Genomic DNA, 23,429 nt, shown 5'->3' with positions numbered 1-23,429 from the left:
TTAATGAATTTGCACTGGAGTGCTCCCCCTTCCCTGGACTGCGTGGGATGGCAGGGAGCCCGAGGAGCTGGCGTGTCTGCAGCATGGGGCCCCAGGGAGGGGGTGGGTGTGGGCAGGAGGTGATGTCCCTACCGTTACAGGTATTGCCCCGAGTGTCGGAATGATGCCAGTGAGGTGGTGCTGGCCGGGGAGAAGCTGAAGGAGAGTAAGAAGAAGGCGAAGATGGCATCAGCCACGTCCTCCTCGCAGCGGGACTGGGGCAAGGTGAGGTGGCCCCACGCCCCGCGCCCCTGCCTCCCTCCTTGCCCCACAGATGCTCACGCTGCTCTTCCCTCTGTTTCCGGCACGGACAGGGCATGGCGTGTGTGGGGCGTACCAAGGAGTGCACCATCGTCCCGTCCAACCACTACGGACCCATCCCGGGGATTCCTGTGGGCACCATGTGGAGGTTCAGAGTCCAGGTACCCTCAGGCTTCCTGGGCTGTGGGGCTGGGCCGACAGGTCCTGGGCGAGGACCACCCTGAGGGCAGGAGGCAGGGTGGACTTCAGGCCAGCTCCTTCCAGGGTGTGGCTCAGACTTGGGTGTTTGGGGGAGAGGCTCTTATAACAGGTGTGATGCAAGAAGTCAGGGCACTGGCTTTGAAAGTGGGAGCGAGGAGGGTACGGTTGAGCTGCTGTGTGGCAGCCAGTCCCAAAGGTGCCATTTTTCTTGGTGTTTCTCATAGGTCAGTGAGTCAGGGGTCCATCGACCTCACGTGGCGGGCATCCACGGCCGGAGCAACGATGGGGCTTACTCCCTGGTCCTGGCTGGGGGATATGAGGATGATGTGGTGAGTGTGGGTGGAGCTGATCCAGATTTTTAAAAAATTGTGGTAAACACACATAAAATTCACCATCTTAACCATCTCTAAGTGCACAGCTCAGGGCACGAAGCACATCATCCCGTTGCGCACCCACCCCCACCACTGTCTCCAGAACCTTCCATCTCCCACACGGAGACCCCATCCCCAGGAAGCACTTACCCCCCGCCCCCCTCCCCACCCCTGGCTCCCACCATCTCGTCTGTCTCTGTGGATGGGCCTCCTCTGGGGACTCCTGGGAGTAGGGTCCTGCGGGAGGTGTCCTCCTGGGTCTGGGTCCCCTCCCTGAGCCTGGTGTCCTTGGGGTCCGTCCACATGGGGGCAGGTGTCGGGGTGCCTTCCTGAGGCTGGGTCATTCGTATTCCCACATGTGGATGGACCGGACTGTGTTTATCCTTCATCCATCAATGGATGGTGAGGTGGTTTCCGTGTTTAGCTGTTGTGAATAATGCTGCTGCATACGTGGGTGTGCACACAGCTCTTCAAGACCCTGTTTTCAATTCCTTTGTGTACAGACCCAGAAATGGGACTGCTGGACCGTATGGTAATTCTTAATTTTTGAGGAACCTTCACGCCATTGTCCTTAGCGGCTGTGCCAGTTTGCATCCCTCTGACAGCACATGGCAGCCCAAGTTCTCCACGTCCCTGTCAGGACCTGTCCTTTTGTTTCTTTAACAGCTGACATCCTGACAGGGGTGTGTGGGGTTGTTTTCAGTGGAGTGTCTCCTTTCCTGTGTGTGGAGAGCTCAGCCCGCCCATCTCTCTGTTTCAGGACCACGGGAACTCTTTCACGTACACGGGCAGCGGTGGTCGGGACCTTTCTGGCAACAAACGGACTGCAGAACAGTCTTGTGATCAGAAGCTCACCAACACCAACAGGTTTGCAAAAAAAGAGGTTTTCTCATTTCATCAACGGCTGCTCCTGCCTCGTCCTCTGGCAGCTACACAGGGGAGGAGCGGGTTGGTTCTCTTTTGGGGTGTCATGTCCAGGAAGTTAGATTCCCACTGAGAGTGTGATGGAATGTAGAGATGATGAACATCTGTTTTTCCCCTTCTGTTTGCTAAACACTTGGAAGTCACTCAGACTTGTTAAAGCAAACTTTTTTTCCTAAAAGGCCAGATAATAAGTATTTTTGGCTTTCTGGGCCGCACGGCCTTTGTTGTAATCACTCGACTCTGCCATAATGGCACAAAAGCAGCCACAGAGCCCATGTCGAGGAACAAGCATGGCTGTGTTCCAGTAAAACTTTATTTGCAAAACCAGGCAGTGGGCCAGAGATGGCTGACCCCGGACTGCAGGATGGGGAAGGACCTTGTAGGCATAAAAAAGCATTATAAAGCCAAAGGAAAAGATAGAGAATTGATAACTTAAGTATTATAAGTTACATCAATAGATCCTGTACATAAAATGAAAAGACAGATAAGTATTTAGGAGAGGAGTCGACTACAAACATGACCTATGACAGTTATGGTCTTATACGTAAAGAGCTCTGCTAATCAACGAGAAAAATTAATAGAGAAAAGCAAAGGACATACAGCTCCTTCATAAGAGCAATGCAGATCTCCAGTGACCGTGAAAACTTGTTCCACTCTGGTAACAGAAGAAACCCAAATAGAAGCAATGGTTAGATACTATTTATTTCCCCTGTAAAATCGGCCCCGAATTCTAAGATGTTGAGAAATGCCAAGACACAGACTAGTGTTCCACTGTTGGTGGAAATACAGATGGTTGCCACCTTCCCGGAAAGCTCTTGACCTGTGTGCGTGAAGAGCCTTGAAAACATCCTCACCTGTGACCCTATAAATCAACTTCGAAAGTGTGTTTGAGCCACGAGGATGTGAAAATTTGATAACGTAGCGATATTTATTATACCATTATCTAAAATGGCAAAATGAGAGTAGCCAAATACCAAATAAAAGGAGGGAGGGAAGCTTGCATTAGCGTGTTGGTCTAGTGGAGTATTTTAATTTCGGTAGCTGTTAAAAGCCCGTGGTCGGGAAAGGCTGGCAGGTGTGAGGCCTGCCCCGAGCTCACGGCACGGATGACGGGGGCACACGCCTCCGCAGTCGTCCTGGAGGAAGTGCTGGCTGCACATGGCGAACTGCCACGTGTCCGCAGCTCTTCTCTCCTTCCCGGTGACAAAGACGCTGCCACTGCGTCCGTGCTGAGCCCCAGCCCCGGTCTTGTCCCGGGCCTCCATGCCCCTCGGTGGGACTGCCCTGCCAGGGTTCACGTGCCCCCACCCAGTGTCTTACTGTCCCCTTGGCCCTGGGAACAAAAAACCACACAGATGGGTGGTTTAAAACCACAGGAATTTATTCTTGTGTGATTCTGGGGCCCAGACTCTGAAGTCGAGGGGTGGGCAAGGCCGTGCTCCCTCTGAAACCTCTGGGGTTAGATCTTCCCCGCCTCCCCCCTTCTCCCAGCTTCTGGGGGCTACCGGCTTGTGGATACATCCCTTCAGCCTTTGCCTCCTTCATGTGCTGCCCCTCCCATGCCCCTGCCCGCACCACCCTTTCCTTATGAGGACACCCGTTACTGTTTTGGGGGCCACGCTGGTCCTTTTTGATGGCCTCTGAACTTGACTCCATCTGTCGTCACCCTCATTTCAAAGAAGGTCACAGTTGCAGGTTCTAGGGGTGAGCGTATGACCATCTCCTCTGGTGGGGGGACATTATCTAACCCACCCCTCGTGGGGCCCCGCTTCTGCCCCCAGGGCGCTGGCTCTGAACTGCAGCGCCCCCATCAACGACCGCAAGGGGGCCGAGGCCAAAGACTGGCGATCCGGGAAGCCCGTGCGGGTGGTGAGGAACGTGAAGGGTCGCAAGCATAGCAAATACGCCCCGGCCGAAGGCAACCGATATGACGGCATCTACAAGGTGAGTGGCCCTCCCTGCACCTCCCAGGCCCCCTCCAGCCCTGGACGTTGCTGACCTTGCTCACACCTCCCCACAGGTCGTGAGGTACTGGCCAGAGAAGGGGAAATCGGGTTTCCTGGTGTGGCGCTACCTCCTGCGGAGGGACGACACGGAACCTGGCCCCTGGACCAAGGAAGGGAAGGACCGGATCAAGAAGCTGGGGCTGACCATGCAGGTACGTCCAGGCTCGGCCTGCCGCTTGCCGCCCTGGAGCTCAGCTCTGGACTCCTTGGGCCTGTATGGTGCCTAATGCTGCCCAGCCCAGCCCCGGAGCTGCCCAGCTTTGAGTCTTGTCTTCCTGGCTGGTCAGTGGGGATCGTGGCAGAGCCGGCCACAGGGAGCTTTGCGCAGCGAGTGCCTGGCCGGCTGGAGCCTGCCTTTCGGCCGGAAGCCCTCTCAGCTTTCTGTTTACTTAATGATTTGCAGGCACCAAGCTGCTGGCACCTCGCTGGCTGTATCATTTGGGTTCTTTAGCCAGTAGATCTTGGGGCAGGGGGCAGGTAGACAGGTAGTGGTTGTGTCTTTGCATTCGTAGTTTGAGGGTGGAGGGCCAGACTTCCTTGTGAGAGTTGTGCTCAGGGAGGAGTTCATGCAGAATCCGTGTGGAATCCGGGTTCTTCCTTTTTGCTAGGCTCCACGCCTCCTCCAAGCATGCAAACCCACAAAACCAGTGGGATGTGGGGAGGAATGCTCCCTCCGAGCCCTCACTCACCTCCTCACAGCAGCTGGGTCTCCCATCTCCTGATCCCATCACCCAGGGTTTACCCGGTGCGCGGCGCGCCTTTTCTGCACCATAATTATGGTGTTTCTGTTCATTATGGCGAGTCTCTTTACAGCTGATAACTCAGTGTGGGACTATTTAAGGAATCTTAATTGCTACTGAGAATCAGATAGCGCCTCCCCCCGGGGGTCACAAAGAGTTGTCTTTTGAACATGATGTTTGTACCATGGAGAATTTCAGAAGCAAAGGAACCGGGGAGAAAAATAGCCAAGGGACGGGAGCACCAGCGTTTGCTGAGAGTATTTGTGACTTCACGCTTGTGTTGCTGAAGAAGCCTGGCGGTTTCTAGGTGACACATGGGGAAATCCCGCATGATTGGAGTTGCCTTAGAGCTGGGGTTATAACCCAGTAATGCTTGCTAGACCCTGGAGGAGCCCCAGACTCCTCAACATGAGGTTGGCAAGCAAAGTCCTTGGGGCCACTTTCTTGTACTCCGGGGGTGCCTGGGTGGCTCAGTCGGTTAAGTGTCTGCCTTCAGCTCAGGGCGTGATCCAGGGTCCTAGGATCGAGTCCCACATCCAGCTCCCTGCTCAGGGGGAGCCTGCTTCTCCTTTGCCTTTGCCCCTCCCCCTGCTTGTGTTCCCTCTCTCTCTCTCTCTCTCTTTCTCCTTCCCTTTCCCTCTCTCTCTCTCTCTCTCTGTCAAATAAATACAATGTTAAAGACATGAAGTTCTCTGGAGGCCCAGCCACGCCCATTCATTCCCTTCTGGGCTCTGCCGGCCTTTGGGCTCCAGCGGAGCTCTGGAGCTGGAGACACTGCTGCCAGCCCCTGGTGGGAAGGGTTTGCCTACCTCTGAATTAATGAGGATAATAATCAGCTCCTCTTACTTGCTAGATCTGATGCTAAGCACTTTCTGTGCATTCCCATGTTTACTGCTTCGCCTCTGCCCTATAGGGTGCATGTTGCGCCCTCAGCCCGTTTATTCCTGGTAAGTCTGGCAATTAGAGATTGGCCAGAGGCTCCCTAGAGGCTGTCGGGAGCAGGAGTCCCGAGACCCTGAGGCTACCTCGGGGCTGGGGAGGGAGTGTCAACAACGTGAGGGGTGTGGGGGGAGGGTGGGCAGGGCGTCGGGTGACACAGGCCCTGGTCCCTGGCCCCTCTGTGCTCTTCACGGCCCAACTCCACCCTCTTGCAGTATCCGGAAGGCTACCTGGAGGCCCGGGCCAGAAAGGAGAAGGAGAAGGAGAACAGCAAGAGAGAGGCCGAGGAGGAGGAGGGGGAGGAGGAAGAGGAGGGCTTCACGTCCCCCAGGAAGGGCAAGCGCAAGAGCAAGTCCAGAGGTGGGTGTCTCTGCGGCAGCAGCCATGTGTGTGCGCTCGCCGCCCGCCCACTCTTACGCACCGCTCCGTCCCGGCAGGTGGCAAGGGCGGTGCTGGGTCCCCAGGAGGGACACCTAAGAAAAGCAAAGTGGAGCCCTACAGCCTCACGGCCCAGCAGAGCAGCCTCATCAAGGAGGACGAGAGCAACACTAAGCTGTGGAGCGAGATCCTCAAGTCGCTCAAAGATGGGCCGGTGAGTGCCCCCCCGCCAACCTCCACCCCACCCATCCTGGGCGACCTCTCCTCTCATCTTCATTTGTGCAGCAAAATAGAAACAGTTCACCACCTTAACCATCTCTAGGTGCACAGTTCAGGGCACCGAGCATGCTCACCCTGGTGTGCACCCTCCCCCACCACCATCTCCAGAACCTTCTGTCTCCCCACATGGAGACCTGTCCCCAGGAAGCACTGACCTCCCACCCACCCCCTGCCCCAGCCCTGGCTCCCCCCACCTCCTCTCTGTCTCTGTGGATGGGCCTCCTCTGGGGACCTCCTGGGAGTGGGGTCATGCAGGAGGCGTCCTTCTGGGTCTGGGTCCCCTCCCTGAGCCCAGTGTCCTCGGGGCCTGTCCATGTGGTAGCAGGTGTCAGGGTCCCTTTCTTCCTAAGGCTGGATCGTTCGTATTCCAGCGTGTGAACGGACCACACTGGGTGTGTCCATTCACCTGTAGGGACACTGGCTTGCTTGCCCCTCTGCCTGCTGTGACCTTGCTGCTGGGCGCACGGGGTGTGAATGTGCCAGCTTGCCCCCTCGTGTACCATCCCAGGCACGGGACTGCTGGATCCTAAGGTCCATCTGTGTTCAGCTTTCTGAGGAATTGCCAAAGCAGGCCTATTTTCGGTCTTCCTGCCCTGAGTGAGATGAGTGACAGGGATGGGTCACCATAAGTGAACAGCTCGGTCCTCTGGCCACTGCCATACCTGGCGGGAACGGGCTCTGAGTCCGATACATACCCTTGGAGTCTGCCTGTCGCCTCTGTTGTCCGCTCCTGGCCCTGGTCCTCGGGTCTCGGGGCCTCAGCCCTCGCGGTTCCCTCAGCCTGGAGTACCTGCCCCCACGGTGCTCCCACACGAGTCCCCTGCAGCACCCGTGACAAATGACCACCGACTTGGTGGCTCAAAACAACGTGAAATTCTGGAGGGCAGGAGCCCAAAGTGGGTCTTTGGGGGCTAAGCACAGGCATGGGCAGGGCTGGTTCTTTCCAGAGGCTCCAGGACAAAAAGGTTCCCTACGCTTTCCAGTTTCAGGAGGTGGCAACATCCTTGGCCCCAGGCTCAGTGGCCACGTGGCCTTCTCTGGGGGTCAGACCTCCCTCTGTCCTCTTCACACAGGGGCCCTTGTGATGAAGTGAGCCACCAGAGTGACTTAGGATATAGCCCCATCTCAGGGTCCTGAATCCCACCTGCAAAGTCCCTTTACCCCATGAGGTGTCCTGCACGAGTCCCGGAATTCAGATGTGGCATCCGGGGGCCCGAGCCCCAGCCGGCCACGTGCCCTCCAGGTTGCCTTCTCCATGGAGCGCTGATCGCCGGTCTTCCAGGGCTCTGCCCGCCCCGTCCCCTGCTGTCCTCCCCCAGGACCGCCGTGATGTTCTGTCCCTGTCCGGCTCCTCTTTGGTCACCCCACTGGCCTCCACACTCTATGTTGGCAACTTCTGTTTTACCCTCCGAGGGGCCCTGACGCCCAGGCAGCGTGCAGCCAGGACCAGTTTGGCACCAGTTTACTGAGGGGCTGAGATGCCCGCCTGAGGAGCTGCCGAGGAACGCGCCTTTGCCTCCAGGCTGGGCGTGCTCTGGGCCTCCGCTCTCATGGTCCTGCTGGTCCCTGGTCCCACTCGGTGTGACCCTGGGCGTGGCCTGGCCTCCGGGCTTCTATGTTCTTGTCTTAGAGCTGCCTCTGGGCCCTGGGTGGGGGGCACCATTCGGACACTGTCGGGGAGGGGGTGTCTGTACCGTGCTCACTCGCTCTCCTCCAGTTCCAGAAGTTCCTGAGTAAGGTGGAGGAGGCGTTCCAGTGCATCTGCTGCCAGGAGCTGGTGTATCGCCCCATCACGACCGTGTGCCAGCATAACGTGTGCAAGGTGAGCAGGGTGGCCGCGGGGCCCGGGTGGAGGGTGCTCAGAGGGACATTGTGACCACCGTTGCCCTATACCTGCCACCCCCTCTGGCTTGGCTTCTGTGTGCTCCTGGGTCCCAGGCCTCCCAGGGCCCGCTCGTCCTCGTCCAGGTGGCCCTCTAGCCTTTATCGCGGGCTCCCATCACCCCCTCCCGTGCTCCTCACACTCGCGTGTCCCCTCCATGCTGTAGAGTAAAACAGTACCTGTGCCACCCTGCGCACCTCCTCGTGACCTTGAGCCACGCTGGTCCTCTGCCTCAGGAGTGCTGTCTAGTTGTTCCTTCCCTGGAATGTTCTCCCCCAGCCTCCTTTCGGGCTGGGGGTCCAGGGCTGGAGAGGATGGGTGACAGTTCTGGCCCAAGGTCTGGTTATAACAGATGGTGACTGAGCGTGATGTGGACTGGGATGGAGAGTATGAGGTGCTGGGCTCTTAGAGGAGCAGGAGGGAGGGCTTCCTAGAAGTGGCATCTCGGGAAGGGAGAATGCCCTGTGTGGAAGCCTGGACAGGCAGGTCGGACCAGCTGGGGCCTGTAGGGAACGAGGGCTGGGAGGTGAGCCTGGAGGGTGGTTGGTCTTAGGGCTGGACTGGAAGAGAGATGTGGGGCGGGGGGCCAGTGTGGGGGGAGGTGGGGTGGCCAGGGTCTCCTCTGCAGCTGCGCTGACGCTGGGGTGGGCCGTTCTCTGCGGGGGCGTCCCGGGCAGCATCCCTGGCCCCATACCCTCCGTGCCAGGAGCACCCCCCAGTCGTGATGGCCACAGAGGTCCCCGACACCACCCCGAGTGCCCTGGAGGCAGCGTCGCTCGGTTGGGTGCACTGGCATGTGGGGATGGTTTTGTTTTTGTTATTGTTTTTTTGTAGCGTCTTGTAGTTCGAGTGGGTCGGTAGGAACTTATGGGCAGTGCAGGCAGGCAGCTGTGGAAGGGACTGTCCCGGCCTCCTGCCCACTCTTGCTCTCTGAGTCACTGGCCCCCTTTCCTGCCTTGGTCCAGGCTCCTGTGTCAGCTGTCATACCAGGGGAGGGACTCAGGAACCACCAAGCAGTGTGGAGGGTCCCCCCTTCACTTTTCTGTCCATGAGCTGTGCCGTGTGGCCCCATTAGTCCCTTCGGTGGTGTGGCCTGGGAAAGCCACGCAGGCCCTCTGAGCCTCTGTCGCCTTGGTGCCAAGGGACGGAGCGACACCTTCCCTGCCAGCTTGTGTGCCATGGTGGCCTGGGCCGGTGGGACTTGGCGGGTCAGGCCGCAGAAATGGAGTCGGCTGTGGGGAGTGCAACACCGAGCCTCTCGGCAGAGCCAGTGTGGGTGCTGTGGACGCGGGGGCTGCTGGCCGCTGGTACTGTAGGAACCCCAGCCTCCGAGTGGTCCTAGGGAGACCGCTTTGCCTGCTTGTCCCAGCAGCTGATTTTCTTCTTCTATTAAATAATTTTATTGTAGTAAAATAGACCCAACATAAAAATTTCTATCTTAACCACTTAGAGTGCACAGCTCAGGGCACGAAGCACACTCACCCCACCATGTAGCCCCCCTCCCCCGTCTCCAGAATCTTCCATCTCCCCACACGAGACCCTGTCCCTGGGAAGCATGGACCCCCCCCCCCGCCCCACCCCTGGCTCCCACCATCTCCTGTTGTCTCTGTGGACAGGCCTCCTCTGGGAGGTGGGGTCATGCAGGACGTGTCCTTCTGGGTCTGGCTTCTCTCCCTGAGCCTGGTGTCCTCAGGGTCCATCCACGTGGTGGCAGGTGGCAGGATATCACCCCCCCTTTTTTTTAAGTGGCTCGATTCCCAGCGTGGAGCCCAAGGCAGGGCTTGAACTCACAACCCTGAGATAGAGACCTGAGCTGAGACCAAGAGTCGGATGTGAAGCGGCTGAGCCACCCAGGCACCCCTCCTCCTTTCTCTCTAAGGCTGGATAATCTTCCGGCATGCAGTTGGACCTTGCGGCGTCTCCATCTCTGGCTGTTGTGGGTAATGCCACAGCCCAGAACCTGACTTTTCAACGCTGAATCATAGTTGTTTTGGACAGAAGGAACTGCCCTGGGTCTCTGGCATCAAGGTTGTAGGCTTTATTGAAAAAAGAATTGAGTGTTTACAAATGGAAGCTGAAGCCACAGCCTGTGCCTAGAAGTGGACGTGCGGTGGCTTCAGCAGGCGTGTCCCCGTGGTGACCTCTACCCCTTCACCCAGCTCCCTGACCCCATCCTTCAGGTGTGTGTGCACCTGTGTGCCCAGTCCGGCCGGGCAGGCAGCGTCCTCCCTGTGTCTCCGAGCGGGAAGCTGGCTCTCCAGGGCACGTCCACCTTGTAGCTCTGTTCCTGCCTGGCGTTCCTCTCCAGCTGTCACTTGGTTGAGGATTGTCTGGCTCAGGGCCAGAGATCCTGCCTTCCTTTCATCCTTCCTTCATTCTCATCGGTGCATATTTATTGAACACGTATTCTGTGTTGGTGCGGGTGCTGTTTGAAGACAAGTAGGGTTCAGATCTTCTGATGCTCCAGGGTCATCGGGGAAGGGTCCTCTGAGGAGGTGACTAGAGCTGAGGCATGAATGGCAGGACTGTCAGGTGGCACGAGTTGCAAGTGCCACGGCCTGGAGGCCAGGGTGAGCTTGGAGTCTTTGAGGAGCCCCAGGGAGGCCAGCCTAGAGGCAGAAAGTGAGACCGAGGGTCAGGAGGGGCCTCTGGACCCTGTGAGAAGTCGGTTACTGTTGCTCACTCCACACGGGGGGCCGCGGGGACACTGCCTCTCACTCTACCCTCTCTTGCAGGACTGCCTGGACAGATCCTTCCGGGCTCAGGTGTTCAGCTGCCCGGCCTGCCGCTACGACCTGGGCCGGAGTTATGCCATGCAGGTGAACCAGCCGCTGCAGGCCATCCTCAACCAGCTCTTCCCCGGCTACGGCAGCGGGCGGTGATCCTCAAGCACTTCTCGCCGGCAGTTTTTAAAAAAACGTGTCTTGGGGGTCTCTGCCCCCTATTTGGTTTTTAGTGGGCTTAACTTAAACATGTAGTTTTTCCTCCACTCCCTAAAAAGCCTTGTCTTCCTGGTTTTGTTTTGTGTGTTTTTTTTTTTTTTTTTAACCTATAAATTTTCAGGAGTTTGTATTACGGCTCAAAGAAAGAGAAAGTTGGACTTCTCAGTGTTTTTATTTTGGTTTTTAAAAAAATACCAAGCCTGCAGTTGATCAGCAAAAAAACAAACAAAAAAATCTTTTCTGAAGATGGAATGAAAAATGCCTTGGCGCGAAGGCTGCTTGTGTCCCCAGCGCCAAGTTCCCACGAGTTCCCGCCGCCGAACAAGAAGGCGCCCGGCCGCCTAGAACAATCTCTTCAAGGTGTGTGGCTTCGGCCCCCCGAAGTGGAACCTGGGCGCATCTCCCTGACGGCATCCTGCCGCCTACAAGCCAGTGGCCGGGGTGTCCCTGGCCCCGCCATCGCCCGCCGGGAAGGTGGCGAGAAGAGGGGCCGTCCTGGCCGGCGGTGTGGACTCCTGTCCCGAAGCCATGCACCCCCCCCTCCCCCCGTGCGCTTCCGTGTTGCACCCCTGCACGCAGAGCCCTCTGCCCAGGTGACGGAGGGGGGAACCACTGCGGCCGCTGGACTGCCCTGCGCGGGGCCGGGCGTGCGGCCAAGGGCCAGCCCACCCGCAGCACCGCGGAAGCACATGTTCAAAGCCATGTTCAAGTGCCTTGGGGTCTTTCTTCTGTTGTAAACACGGGGGCTCTCTTTTAGCACTGAATTGTTGAAAACGCCAGCCAGGTTCTGAAACTGGGGTTAGCCAGTTCTTCCCGATTCCGGGTGAGTGTTTGGGGGTGATTTCATTTCTGTGGATCCTTTCAATTGAATGGTCAGCTCACCAACTGAGAATTATAAGAGGGAATTTTTTGGGTTATTTTTTTTTTTAAGTACTTTTTTTAAATGAATTTTTTTTGTAGTTATTGTATATGTACCAAGAAAGCTATAACTTAGGGTTTGGTTGTGTTTTTGTTTCATGTTTTTTTTTTTTTTCTCCTTCGGTTTTGTATTTTTTGGAATGATTTGTTAATTTTTCTAACTTTACCAAAGTTTGCAGCTTTTACCTCAATAGAACAGGAATATTTTAAATCACATAACTGCAGACAAACTGGAGAGATACTGTTTTAAAGTTTTTCTTTTCTCCTTCTTATTAGATTTGTTAATGTATTAGGAAGAAACCACGAAATCCCGTGTAGGCTTTTTCTAAAAAGTTCAATATTCTTTGTCCAGATTTTTAGATTCTCAGAATAAATGCCTTTTACAGATGCATTGGGGCTGTGTCTTCTCCTGTTCACGAGTTGTTCTTGAGGCGCTCTGTGCCTCTTCACCGGAGCCTGGGGACACGGAGCTGGCAAGTGGCATCATTCCCGCTCAGGGGACAGGACAGGGTCGAAGACGGAGTGGTGCGCTGTGGGTCTAAGTGCCACTCAGGAGGTGTCAGGCTTTGACTTTTACACAGTCCCCAAACCCGAGCCCAGGGGCATATCCAGCCCTCCAGCTTGGAACCGCGTGTCCCATAACACTCAGCAAGGTGAGTGGCACTGTCCCCACTTACTAGCGAGGAAAGAGCCATGCCCTCCATTAGGAGAGGGGCCTGAGTCAGCAACCAGAAGTCACGTGACCCTGAAGAGGCCTTGGGAAATTTGGGCACCAATGTGGGTCCTGATGACCTGAAATGCTGTCTCTAGCTGAAGTCGGAGGCCGAGGAAGGGGCAGGTGTCGACTGCAGGGAAGGAGCAGCTCCACGCTGCAGAGGCATTATTCACACCGACCTCTTCCCTGCACCTTTTATTGATGATCAAGGAGTGATGTGGGCAGATCTGACTTGATAACGAAAAAGTTCTGTCTCTCTTGGTCCTTAAAAGTGTGCCAAGTGTGCCCTTGAAAGCACGCTGGGTGGGGGGTGGGGCTGCTTCGTGGGGCTGACGAGCATGTTCTAGGTTGGCCGATGGCCGCACACATCTGGGGATGTACCGAAATCCTTCGAGTTGTTTGCTTCTTGAATGGGTCAGTTGTACGGCAGATGAGTTCCATCTCAAATGTCAAGTGTGACCATGAAATAGAAGTAGGAGCGACGCCCAGCTATGAGGAGCAGAGGAAATGCCGGGACTGTCCCCAGGCGGGCGCTGCTCCCAGGGGCAGAAGTCACAGAGGTGGGCTCCTTGTTGACACTGATGGCTTTTTAGATGTTTCACTCGTTTTGAAAGTTAAGGACAATGCCACTGTTAAAAATGAGCAAAATCCAGAAAAATGTATCGAATTGCTATGCAGAAAAAAATCACAACATCAGGCATGTTGCTTTCCTGGTCGGGTTGGATTTGGTTTGGTTTTTATTGTTATGTAACCGCTTCATTGAAATACACTTCACATTGCCCTGAAGTTCATCCATTTAAAACATTAAATGATTTTTAGTACATTCAGGATTGGGCAACCATCACTTCTAGTTCAAGAACATTTTCATCACCCTAAGGAGAAATCCTGTTCCCATCAGCAGTCTTTCCCCAGCCCTCTGGCCCCCACGGGGCCCCTTTGTCCACGGACGAACCTGTCCTGGATGTGTCACACATGTGGATTCACACACTGTGGGCCTTCTGTGTCCAGTTTCCTCCCTGAGCATCCTGGGCTCAGTCTTCACAGGGTAACTAACGTGTTGTACTCCTTTTATTTTTTTATTTATTTTATTTTAAAAAATATTTTTATTTATTCATAGAGACACAGAGGCAGAGACACAGGCAGAGGGAGAAGCAGGCTCCATGCAGGGAACCCGATGTGGGACTTGATCCCGGGTCTCCAGGATCACACCCTGGGCTGCAGGCGGTGCTAAACCGCTGTGCCATCGGGGCCGCCCTGTTGTACCCCTTTTATTTTTTTTTATTGTATTTTTTTAAATTTTTATTTATTTATGATAGTCAGAGAGAGAGAAAGAGAGAGGCAGAGACATAGGCAGAGGGAGAAGCAGGCTCCATGCACCGGAAGCCCGATGTGGGATTCGATCCCGGGTCTCCAGGATCGCGCCCTGGGCCAAAGGCAGGCGCCAAACCGCTGCGCCACCCAGGGATCCCGTGTTGTACCCCTTTTAAAGACTGAATAGTATTCCATTATATGAATCAGCCACCTTTTTAAATCCATCTGGTTGGTGGATTTAAAAACTTATTTTTAGATTTTAATTTATTCATGAGGCAGAGACCTAGGCAGAGGGAGAAGCATACTCCCTACAGGAAGCCTGATATGGAACTTGATCCCAGTACCCTGGGGTCGCAGGCTGGCAGACGCTCAACCACTGAGCCACCCAGGCGTTCCCATCTGGTTGACTTGTATTTTTTATTTTTATTTTTTAAAGATTTTTAAATTTTATTTATTCATGATAGACACACACACACACACACACACAGAGAGAGAGAGAGAGAGAGAGAGAGAGAGAGAGAGGCAGAGACACAGGAGGAGGGAGAAGCAGGCTTCATGCTGGGGACTCGATCCCGGGACTCCAGGATCGTGCCCTGGGCCAAAGGCAGGTGCTAAACCGCTGACCCATCCAGGGATCCCCGACTTTTTTTTTTTTAAATTTTTATTTATTTATGATAGTCACACACACACAGAGAGAGAGACATAGGCAGAGGGAGAAGCAGGCTCCATGCACCGGGAGCCCGACGTGGGATTCGATCCCAGGTCTCCAGGATCGCGCCCTGGGCCAAAGGCAGGCGCCAAACTGCTGCGCCACCCAGGGATCCCCCGACTTTTTTTTAAAGATTTTATTTATTCATGAGAGACAGAGGCAGGGACACAGGCAGAGGGAGAAACAGGCTCCATGCAGGAAGTCCGATATGGGACTTGATCATGGGTCCCCAGGATCACACTCTGGGCCGAAGGTGGCGCTAAACCGCTGAGCCACCTGGGCTGCCCAACCTGGTTGACTTTTTAATGTAAAGCTTCCTCCTCCTTTTCCTCCAGGTTATAAAATTTGTTCATGAGCCCCTGAGAACATTGGGAAACTGAGTGTGTGGCCAAAAAGTGAAAAGACCTGACGTTGCCTGCCAGAGGGTTGACACTGTCAGGCTCTATTTACGCTGGTACCACGGTGCTCGGCCTCAACAGACCCCTCTAGTGTAGTTTTGACTCCCAGCCATTTTGCAGTTGAGACCCAGCGAGGTTAAGTGGCTTACCCAAGGACATGGCAAAGCCAGGGCACATATATGTGTGTATATAAATTTAAACACAAAGTGAGGATGGCGCTATATATACTGCGTTGTGCTGGTTTTCTATTCATTTCAGTTCATTTATCAAGTTACCACTTTGTCTGGCACCTCAGTAAACAAACATGTGAGCTGTGGTTTGGTGTGTGCATATTTGTGTTTTTATGTTCAAAAATATGAAACCTAAGGGGATGCCTGGGTGGCTCAGTGGTTGAGTGTCTGCCTTTGGCTCAGGGCATGATCCTGGGGTCCGGGATAGAGTCCCACATCGGGCCCCTTGCAGGGAGCCTGCTTCTTTCTCTGCCTCTTCTCTGTGTCTCTCATGAATAAATAAAAAAAATATTTTTAAAAAGCAAAAAACAAAAATGTGAAACCTATACGTATGTCTAGGGATAATGTACTTGAAATGAAATGTTAGAATTCCTCTTCCAGGGGCCCCTCGGGGGCTCAGCCGGTTAAGCATACGACTCAATCTCAGCAGAGGTCTTGATCTCAGGGTCATGGGTTCAAGCCCTGAGTCAGGCTCCATGCCCAGCGGGAAACCTACTTAAAAATAAGTAAATAAAAGAATTCCTCCTCCAAATGGACTTCTAAAAATGAATTTTTTAAGCATGTAGGAGTTTACCTTTCCAACCACTTCTATTTATGTATCAGACAGGCCTGTATGTGGGAGGGGAGTCTCAGCTCCACACCTTGGCCGTTCAGGGAAGGTGGAAATCATTAGGAACAAGCTAGCCCAGGGCGCCTGGGTGGCTCAGTCCCTGGAGCGAGTTTTGGTTTCGGTTCTGGTCGTGATCTCAGGGTCTCGAGATTAAGCCCCGTGTCAGACTCAGTGTGGAGCCTGCTTGAGAGATTCCCCCCCTCTGCCTCTACCCCCTACTCGTCCCCTCTCCCCCACCAAATAAATAAATTAAATCTTAAAAAAAAAATAAAATAAGTGAGCTGCCCTGGGCTGCTCGAGGCTAGTGCCAGAGGGCCTCCTGGCTTGTTCAGGGACAGATGCCAGCATGGATCTCAGCCTCAGCCTTTCACGAGAGTCGCACCTGTTTGCAAAGACCTGAAGAAATCCCAGGTGACTTATCTCTAGGTGAGTTTGCCCACTTGAAAAATCTGCATCCTTCCTACTTTGCATATGAAACTTTTTTTTTTTAAAGATTTTATTTATTTATTCATGAGAGACACACACAGAGAGAGGCAGAGACAAAGAGGGAGAAGCAAGCTCCCTGCAGGGAGCCTGATGCAGGACTCGATCCCAGGACTCCAGGATAACAACCTGGGCCTACCGCAGAAACTCAACTGCTGAGCCACCCAGGTATCCCTGCATATGTAACTTTTTAGTTAAATGGTAGCAATTGTATTTTTTTCCTAACATCCTATCATGCAAACTTTTCAACAGAAAAGTTGGAGGAACTGTATGGGTGAACCCTCAAATACACCCCCTGTCTGGATTCTACAATTGTTAATGTTCAGATTTTTACGTAAGATTAGGTGGCACTTAAAAAAAAAAAAAAGTCTCCCTATACAAAATAAAGTTGACAACCTATTTAGGTGCCCTGATTTAAAAAATAAAATTTGTGAGTCTGTGACATCCAAACACCTGGAACTCACTATCTTACGGGACAGACCTGAGAGTAGAACAAAAGACCTGTGTGTGTGTGTGTGTGTGTGTGTGTGTGTGTGTTTGGGGGAGGTGCCTTCTGTTGTACCTGGGATACTGTGTTACCATGATCAAATGCCATTTGTCTCCCCCCCCTGGTTAGGGAGTTCCTTGGGGGCAGTTGCTCTTTCCCATTTTTAGAGCCAAATTTTAACTACATGGGGAGTATATGAATATGGTCCCACGAGAACGGACAATCTCCCTGAACAGATTCAAGTCCCCACAGACGACCCTTTTTCCCCATGTGGATCTCTCTGCAAGGATTTCCTCTTCTCCCTTTCGGGGTTACCTTCTCTGTGGGTTGACACGGATGCGTGCTCTTAGAGACCCCACGGCACTGGTCTCCGTGTGTTTTCTCCATAACTTAGGTTACTGGACACCAAATTCTGGATCATTCTGCAGCTTGCCCATGGATGTGTGTAAGGGATCATTCCAGGGCAGTGAGTGCATGGATCACGACGTCTTGTTAAACTGCTACACAGTTGCCACCCCCCCCCCGCCCCTTTTAAAAATATTTTATTTATTTATTCATGAGAGACACAGAGAGACTGAGAGGCAGAGACACAGGCAGAGGGAGAAGCAGGCTCCATGCAGGGAGCCGGATGTGGGGACTCGATCCTGGGACTCCAGAATCACGCCCTGGGCCAAAGGCAGGTGCAGAACCGCTGAGCCACCCGGGGATCCCTAAACTGCGTCCCTAAACTGCTCCACAGCTGAAAGTGCTACGAGAGTGCCCCGGGCTGCAAGTTACCTGGCCGGACCCTGTAGATGGGTGTGTAGGGCAGTTCCTTTGGTGCTGAAGACCCGAGCTCCGGGGCGTTGCTCGGGGTGCCTGACCTCCCGGGGTACAGTGCGGATAACACTTAACCAAGCCTCCTGGGAAACGCCCCGCTGCTGATTCGCACCTGTGACCCGCGAGCCCAGCGCACCCTACTGTTGCCTACGGCGCAGGTAGCAATGATGACCGCGGTGAAGCCACCCGCCCAAACCCTTTGTGGGTCTCTTCCCACTCATTCTTGCAACGTCCTATGGGACTGGCCGGCAGGGTCGAGTGTGCGTGTGGTCGTTACCATCATCTCCACTTCGCAGGGGAAACTGAGGCCCAGAAAGGTCCCGGTGAGGCGCGGGGCCCAGCCGAGCTCGGAACCTTGGTGCCAGGGACTGCCTCGTGTTAGGGAACTTGCGGGAGCGCCCCTAACTACCCGGTGGGCCTTGCGGATTTGCAAAGGTTTGTGGATTGTGATGGGAGTAGATGTGGCTTTCGGGGGGGGGGGGGGGGCAGAGGAGCGGCGCTTGCTGCTTGACTTTTTATAGTCCCTCCGTTTTGCAAAATGGGTTGCACCGGAGCCGTTCGCACGTCAGGACTCCACGAACCGGAGAACGCCGCGTCCAAGTTCCGGCCGCGGGTCTCGAACTCCTTCCTCGTGCCTCCCTGGCCTGGTGCTGATGTTGTGCTGGGTCTCACGTACTCAGTTGCAGCTTGATAACCGGGGCGGGGCCCCGGTCCTGATTGGCATCCGCGCCAGCCAATCCCTGCCTCGGGCTCGCCCCGCCAGCCAATGCTCGCTTGCCCCCGTGCGGTCGTTGGGCGGTCCCCGAGGCGCCCTTGTCAATCCGGGGCCCAGCCGCCGTCCGGTTGGTGGCGGCTGCCTTGGCTGGCGTGCGCCGCTTCCAATGAAAACGGAGCCGGTCAGCGGGCACGTGGGTGGGCGCCGGCGTGTCCCGGCAGGCCAGCCAATGGGAAGGCGAGGCCTGCGCCGGCGCCCGCCCAATCGGGGCGCGCGGGGGGCGGGCCGTGCGATGTTGATGGGCCCGGCGGAGGGGAGGGGCGGAGCTGTCAGCGGCAGCCAATGGGCGCGCGGGCGTGGGCTCGGGGGCCAATGGCAGCCAGGGCGGAGCTGGCGCGCGGCCTCATAAGCCCCGCCCGGGGCGCTCGCGGAGGGCTCGGCCGCCAGCGACCGAGCGGGGCCCGGCCCGAGCGGGGCCTGGGGGTGCGACGCCGAGGGCGGGGGAGCGCGCGCCGCTGCTCCGGACCGGGCCGCGCGCGCCGCCTCAGGTGAGCCCGCGGGGAGGCGGTCGCCGCGTCCGAGCTCGGGCCCCGCCGCCGCCTTCGCGGCCGCCGCCGCCGCCGCCGCCGCCGCCCCCGCGCCGCGCCCCGGGCTGCGGGCGGGCGCCCGGGACGCGAGGCCCAGGCCTCGGGCGCGGCCTGCTCGGGCCGCGGCCGCCGCGCTTTGTCCCGGCCCGCGAGGCGGTTGGGGGCGTTAACCGCCCGGCCCGGGGGCGCCCGGCGGGCCTCGGGCGGGGGCGGCGCGGCCGGACAATGGCGGGGCCGGGGCCGGGGGCGGGAGGCGGGGGCGTCCGGCCCGGAGCCGGGGGCCGGGGGCCGGGGGCCGGGGGCGCGCGCGGGGGCTGGGCCGGGGCGTCCCCGCCGGCCCTGCACAAAAGATGACAGCGTGGGTGGCCCGGCCCGGCCGGCCCTGCCCGCCTGGGCCCTTCTCTTTTATTATTCACAACAATCCTGATAATTAAAAAAAAAAAAAAAAAAATGAAGAGCGAGGCAGGGACGGAGAGCGCTGGCGAGCGCGGGCGCGCGGGCGATCCCAGGCCCCGGCCGGCCCCCGCCGGCGTTTCCGCCCCTCGGGGCGCCCGGCGGGGTCACGGGGGCGCTGCCCCCGCCGCGGCCCCGGCCCCCGCCCCCGCCCCCTCGCCTAGACGCGGGCCTCCGGGCCGCCGCGGCTGCCCAACTCGCTCCCCATCCCCGCGCCCCCCGAAAGGAGCGTGCAGTCCGCTGTGTGTGTGCGGGTTTTTTTTTTTTTAATGATTAAAAAACGTATCCACTGGGTATGCACCCCGAGCCTCCAGACGCGTCCCCTCCGTGCCCCCCGTCCCAGCCCCCCTGGGCGGCTCAGCGACCCCCTTCTCTGTAGGAGGAGATTGCGGCGACCCCGGTGGGAGCGGCGGGGACACGGATTGGTTCTGAAAGGGACCTGCGTCTGCGTCCGGTGGGCGCGGTGACACCAGGTGGAGCGGGTGCGTGTCCACCTGGGCGCCGGTGAAGGGTTTGCAGGAGCTCGTGCTCCCCCCCTCCCACCCCCGGGGGCGGGGGAAGCGTGGACTGCGCTTCCGTGTGTCCCATCTGTTGGGTTGGGGAGGAGGGGGGGGGGAGGATGCTTTTGTTTTAATAATTCAGGTGCACCTGGGCAACTGTTTCCCGAGTTATGAAACTAGTGAGAAGGTGGTTGTGCTCGGTGGGATCCGGTGATCCTGCAACACGTAAGGAGTGTGGTTGTGTCCGTGTGTTTATGTCAGCTGCGAGTTGCTTTGGGTCCCGCTGGGTGCCGGCCCGGCCTTGGGTCTGAGGGCACTGGGATGCATTCAAGGCTGGGGTGCCCTGCCCCACCCCTCTGCCTCAGCAGCCAGTATGGGGCTGTCCCCAGGCTGGAGAAGGCCCCCCGAAACGGGCTCATTAGATGACTCTGGGCTTTTATCGCCGCCATCCGAGAGCTAATGACTCCCCTGATTCTCAAATAATAGCTTCCTTATGAGGCTTCGGGAGGGTCTGTCAACTTGCTGGCCAGCCGCCTCCCGCCACCCCTGCAGGAGCGGTGCACAAGCCTCTCCCGTCTTTGCAGTTTGTGTTTTTGGATCCCTGAAGGACAGAGTGTGAAAGTCGTGGAGTCAACTTGTGATTATCGGAGTCGAGGGTTTCTGAAACTCGCTGGCCCGCTTTCCGTGTTTCTGATTGGATGCCTGGCCCATCTCGGGGCTCCTCCGATGGTGCCGATTGTGCCGGGGACACCGCGCCGGTCAGACTGCCCTGCCCCCGGGGCGGGAGGGTGGGGGGGGGACGGGGGACGTCACTGCTGGGGCGCAGAGGGGGAGGCGGAGGTGTGGTGGCACAAACGCTCCCAGGTGTTGCAGCGTGCACGCGGGTCCTATGTCAGCCGCCGCGTGTGTGCGTGTGTGCACACTCCCGTGAGCGTGAAGGCGTGGAGACTGGGAATCCATACAGGTCTTGTAACAATTGATTTTTTTTTTTTCTTCCCGTTTTCGGATCCTTTCCTCCTTGTGGGCGGGAGGGCAAGGGGATGCTAAACGCTGGCGCTGAAAGGTATTGCTGATTGGTCATTAGGGACCCCGCCCGGCCTTTGTTGTACTTTCTTTCAGTCCCTGTGCCATCCTGCAGGAGCTTCTGGGGTGCTCGGCCCTCTCCCCCCACGCCCCGCTCCCGCCCAGCCCCTTCCCCTCACTCTGGCCCTACTTGATTCCGCATTTCGACTCCGCCTCTGCTGGTTTCTCGCCCTTGCCCTCCTGTGCCCCACCCCCTTCCCCTAGAGGGGCTGGGCCATCTGTTCCTGGGTCTTATCTGACACCTGTGAGAATGGGGACGGTGGAGCACTGGGGCAGCTTGCAGAGAATTCTAGCTTCAGGGGGCCCCAGTTCGGTGGGGGAAGGGAGATGTGAGTGTCCTGGAGTGTGAAGCCCACCACCCATGGGGCCGGGTTCGGGGACTGGGCAGGAGCAGAGGACAACGGGTGGGGATGGAGTGACGTGCTGGCAATTGAGCCTCTGTGGGTGGCTTTCCTCCTGGGATGTGGCAGGGTGGTGTGGGCGTCAAAGCTGTGTGACCTTGGGTGGGTCACTTGCTCAAGAACAAAGTTGAGGGGGGATCACTAAACCTTCCCAGGTGGGGGGGCAGGGTGGAGAGTAAATGCGCTGCTTGCAGAGAGCATGAGTGTGGAGGGCCCCACAGACCTGCTCGGTCACCTTGGTGCCTCACCACAGCCTCGGCAGGCCAGGGTTCCTGGCTCTGCTCCAAAGACTTGCCCCGTGGCTGCCCCCTGGGGCCTCTTGCCCCAGCTCTTTCCTGCCCCGCCCTGGTGCCTGTGGTCCTGGCTGAGGATGCTGGGCAGCAGAGGACAGGGCCCAGCCTGGACTCCGTTCTGACCTGGTGTTGGTGACTGTGTCCCCAGGTTCCTGTCCTCCCCTCCATTCCCCATACAGGCTTCCAAGTCTGAGGGACCTGGGTTCAAATCCCTCCTCTGGAGCAGATCCCTTCCCTTCTCTGGGCCCCATGGTCCTCATCTGAAAAATGGGTGTCCTGAGAACCCATCCCAGGTCATTTTGGGGTTCAGAGGGGGTGAGAAGCACTGAATGCTTTGTGTGGCACCAGAAGCTCGGAGCTGGACTGGGTTGCTTAGTGGTGCGTGGCATCTGTTTCTGTCGGGCTCACATTTGATCGGATTGTCCTCCGTGGGACGGTCCCGGGCACTGTGGGGGGGCTGAGCCGCATCCCTGGCCCCACCCACTTGATGCCAGGAGCACCCCCAGTGCGACCACCACAGATGCCCTCAGACGTTACCCAGGGTCCCCTGGGGGACACAGATGCCCCCCAAAGGGGATCGTGTCACTTAACCTCGAACAGCAGCCTGTCTGCTATTTGGCTAGGACCTTGATCTGCCTCAAGTTCTGCTTCCCTTTGTCCCCTTCCTCCCCTCCGTCCGCGAATGAGGAGGGGCTTGTGTCAGCCTGGCTGTGCAGGTCCCTCTTGCTGTCACCCTGGCTCTCCCCCGGCCTTCCCAGCCTGCAGCTTCCACTCCTGAGAGGGGGGTACAGACCAGCCGGCAGGCATGGCGCAGGGGTCTTCCGGGGGATGTCCTCACCCGAGCCCACGCGGGTGCCCTGCCCAGGCTTCCACCTGTCACCACACCACCTTCCCCCTGTCACCATACCCCTTCCTGTCACTTTGCTTAACAGATCTCTTTAAGTTGACTTGAAGGTGACTCACTGCTTTAATCCTGCCTCCTCCTGGACAGTTACGTCCATGAGGTTGTGGGGCTGTTAGTATGCTGGCTGCCGATACTCTTGTACAATGACATGCATTTAACTGTGATACTAAAAAAAAAAAGTTCATGTCCCTTCAGTAGTAAGGCCTGAGTGGTTTGATGCATTGATTCTGTTGTTGGGCAAGTTGGTTTTTGAGTTTACTCCCCTCTTTGGCTTGGCCTGTTCGAGGAGCGTTCTCTTTGATTAGATAAGGTGTCACCACTAGCCCGTCGTTTTTCACTCCTGCTTCCTCAGGGAGCTTTTAGAAAGTTTAAAAAATGGCCTACCTCTACTCAGAACGTTCCAGTAGCTTCCTGTTATTCCTGGGAAAACTCGAGACCCCTTCCTGTGGTCTCTGTGGTCACTGTGGTCTGTCCTCTGTGGTCTGTCCTTTCTCCCTGCCCTCCCCTCCCCCCCATGCCTGCTCTCTCATTTGTAACCAGCTCCCTGCCCACTCTTCCCTGCCCTGCCTCAGGGCCTTTGCACTTGTTGTTCTCCTACTCTTCTAGCCAGCTGGCTCCTTGTCATTCACATCTCGGCTCCGAGGCCATCTCTGGCTACACTGCCTAAATGCACCCTTCCAACCACCCTCTCTCCCCGTCCTGCTTTTTCTTCTTTGCATTCAGCACTACTGCAAACCCACATACTAATCTGTTTATTTATTGCTTGTCTCATCCAGGAGAACAGAAGCTTTTTCTGGAAAGGGTCAGAGAGTAAATAGTTTTGGCTTTGCAGGCCAGTCCCAACTCCTCTC

General features: G+C 56.6%; 2 protein-coding genes across 5 annotated transcripts in view; both read left to right on the top strand.

The window, feature by feature from the left end:
* The window catches only part of UHRF1 (ubiquitin like with PHD and ring finger domains 1), a 32,068-nt gene extending 19,797 nt beyond the window's left edge, over window positions 1-12,271 (top strand). For all 4 annotated transcript variants that reach the window (XM_077860375.1, XM_077860376.1, XM_077860373.1 and 1 more), the window contains 10 exons: window positions 141-264; window positions 354-461; window positions 726-830; window positions 1,633-1,739; window positions 3,578-3,740; window positions 3,817-3,954; window positions 5,697-5,841; window positions 5,919-6,073; window positions 7,856-7,960; window positions 10,756-12,271. In XM_077860375.1, coding sequence (XP_077716501.1) covers window positions 141-264; window positions 354-461; window positions 726-830; window positions 1,633-1,739; window positions 3,578-3,740; window positions 3,817-3,954; window positions 5,697-5,841; window positions 5,919-6,073; window positions 7,856-7,960; window positions 10,756-10,902 — 1,297 coding nt within the window. In that variant the 3' untranslated portion in view covers window positions 10,903-12,271. The remainder of the gene's footprint in view (window positions 1-140; window positions 265-353; window positions 462-725; window positions 831-1,632; window positions 1,740-3,577; window positions 3,741-3,816; window positions 3,955-5,696; window positions 5,842-5,918; window positions 6,074-7,855; window positions 7,961-10,755) is intronic.
* Window positions 12,272-18,816: 6,545 nt separating this feature from the next.
* The window catches only part of KDM4B (lysine demethylase 4B), a 137,258-nt gene continuing 132,645 nt past the window's right edge, over window positions 18,817-23,429 (top strand). The window contains 1 exon segment of the mRNA XM_077860372.1: window positions 18,817-18,905. The gene's annotated coding sequence lies outside the window, so the exon portion shown is untranslated.

This window comes from Canis aureus, chromosome 19 (genome assembly GCF_053574225.1).
Source record: "Canis aureus isolate CA01 chromosome 19, VMU_Caureus_v.1.0, whole genome shotgun sequence".
Lineage (NCBI taxonomy): Eukaryota > Metazoa > Chordata > Mammalia > Carnivora > Canidae > Canis > Canis aureus.
This window is presented reverse-complemented; position numbering and strand designations above follow the sequence as displayed.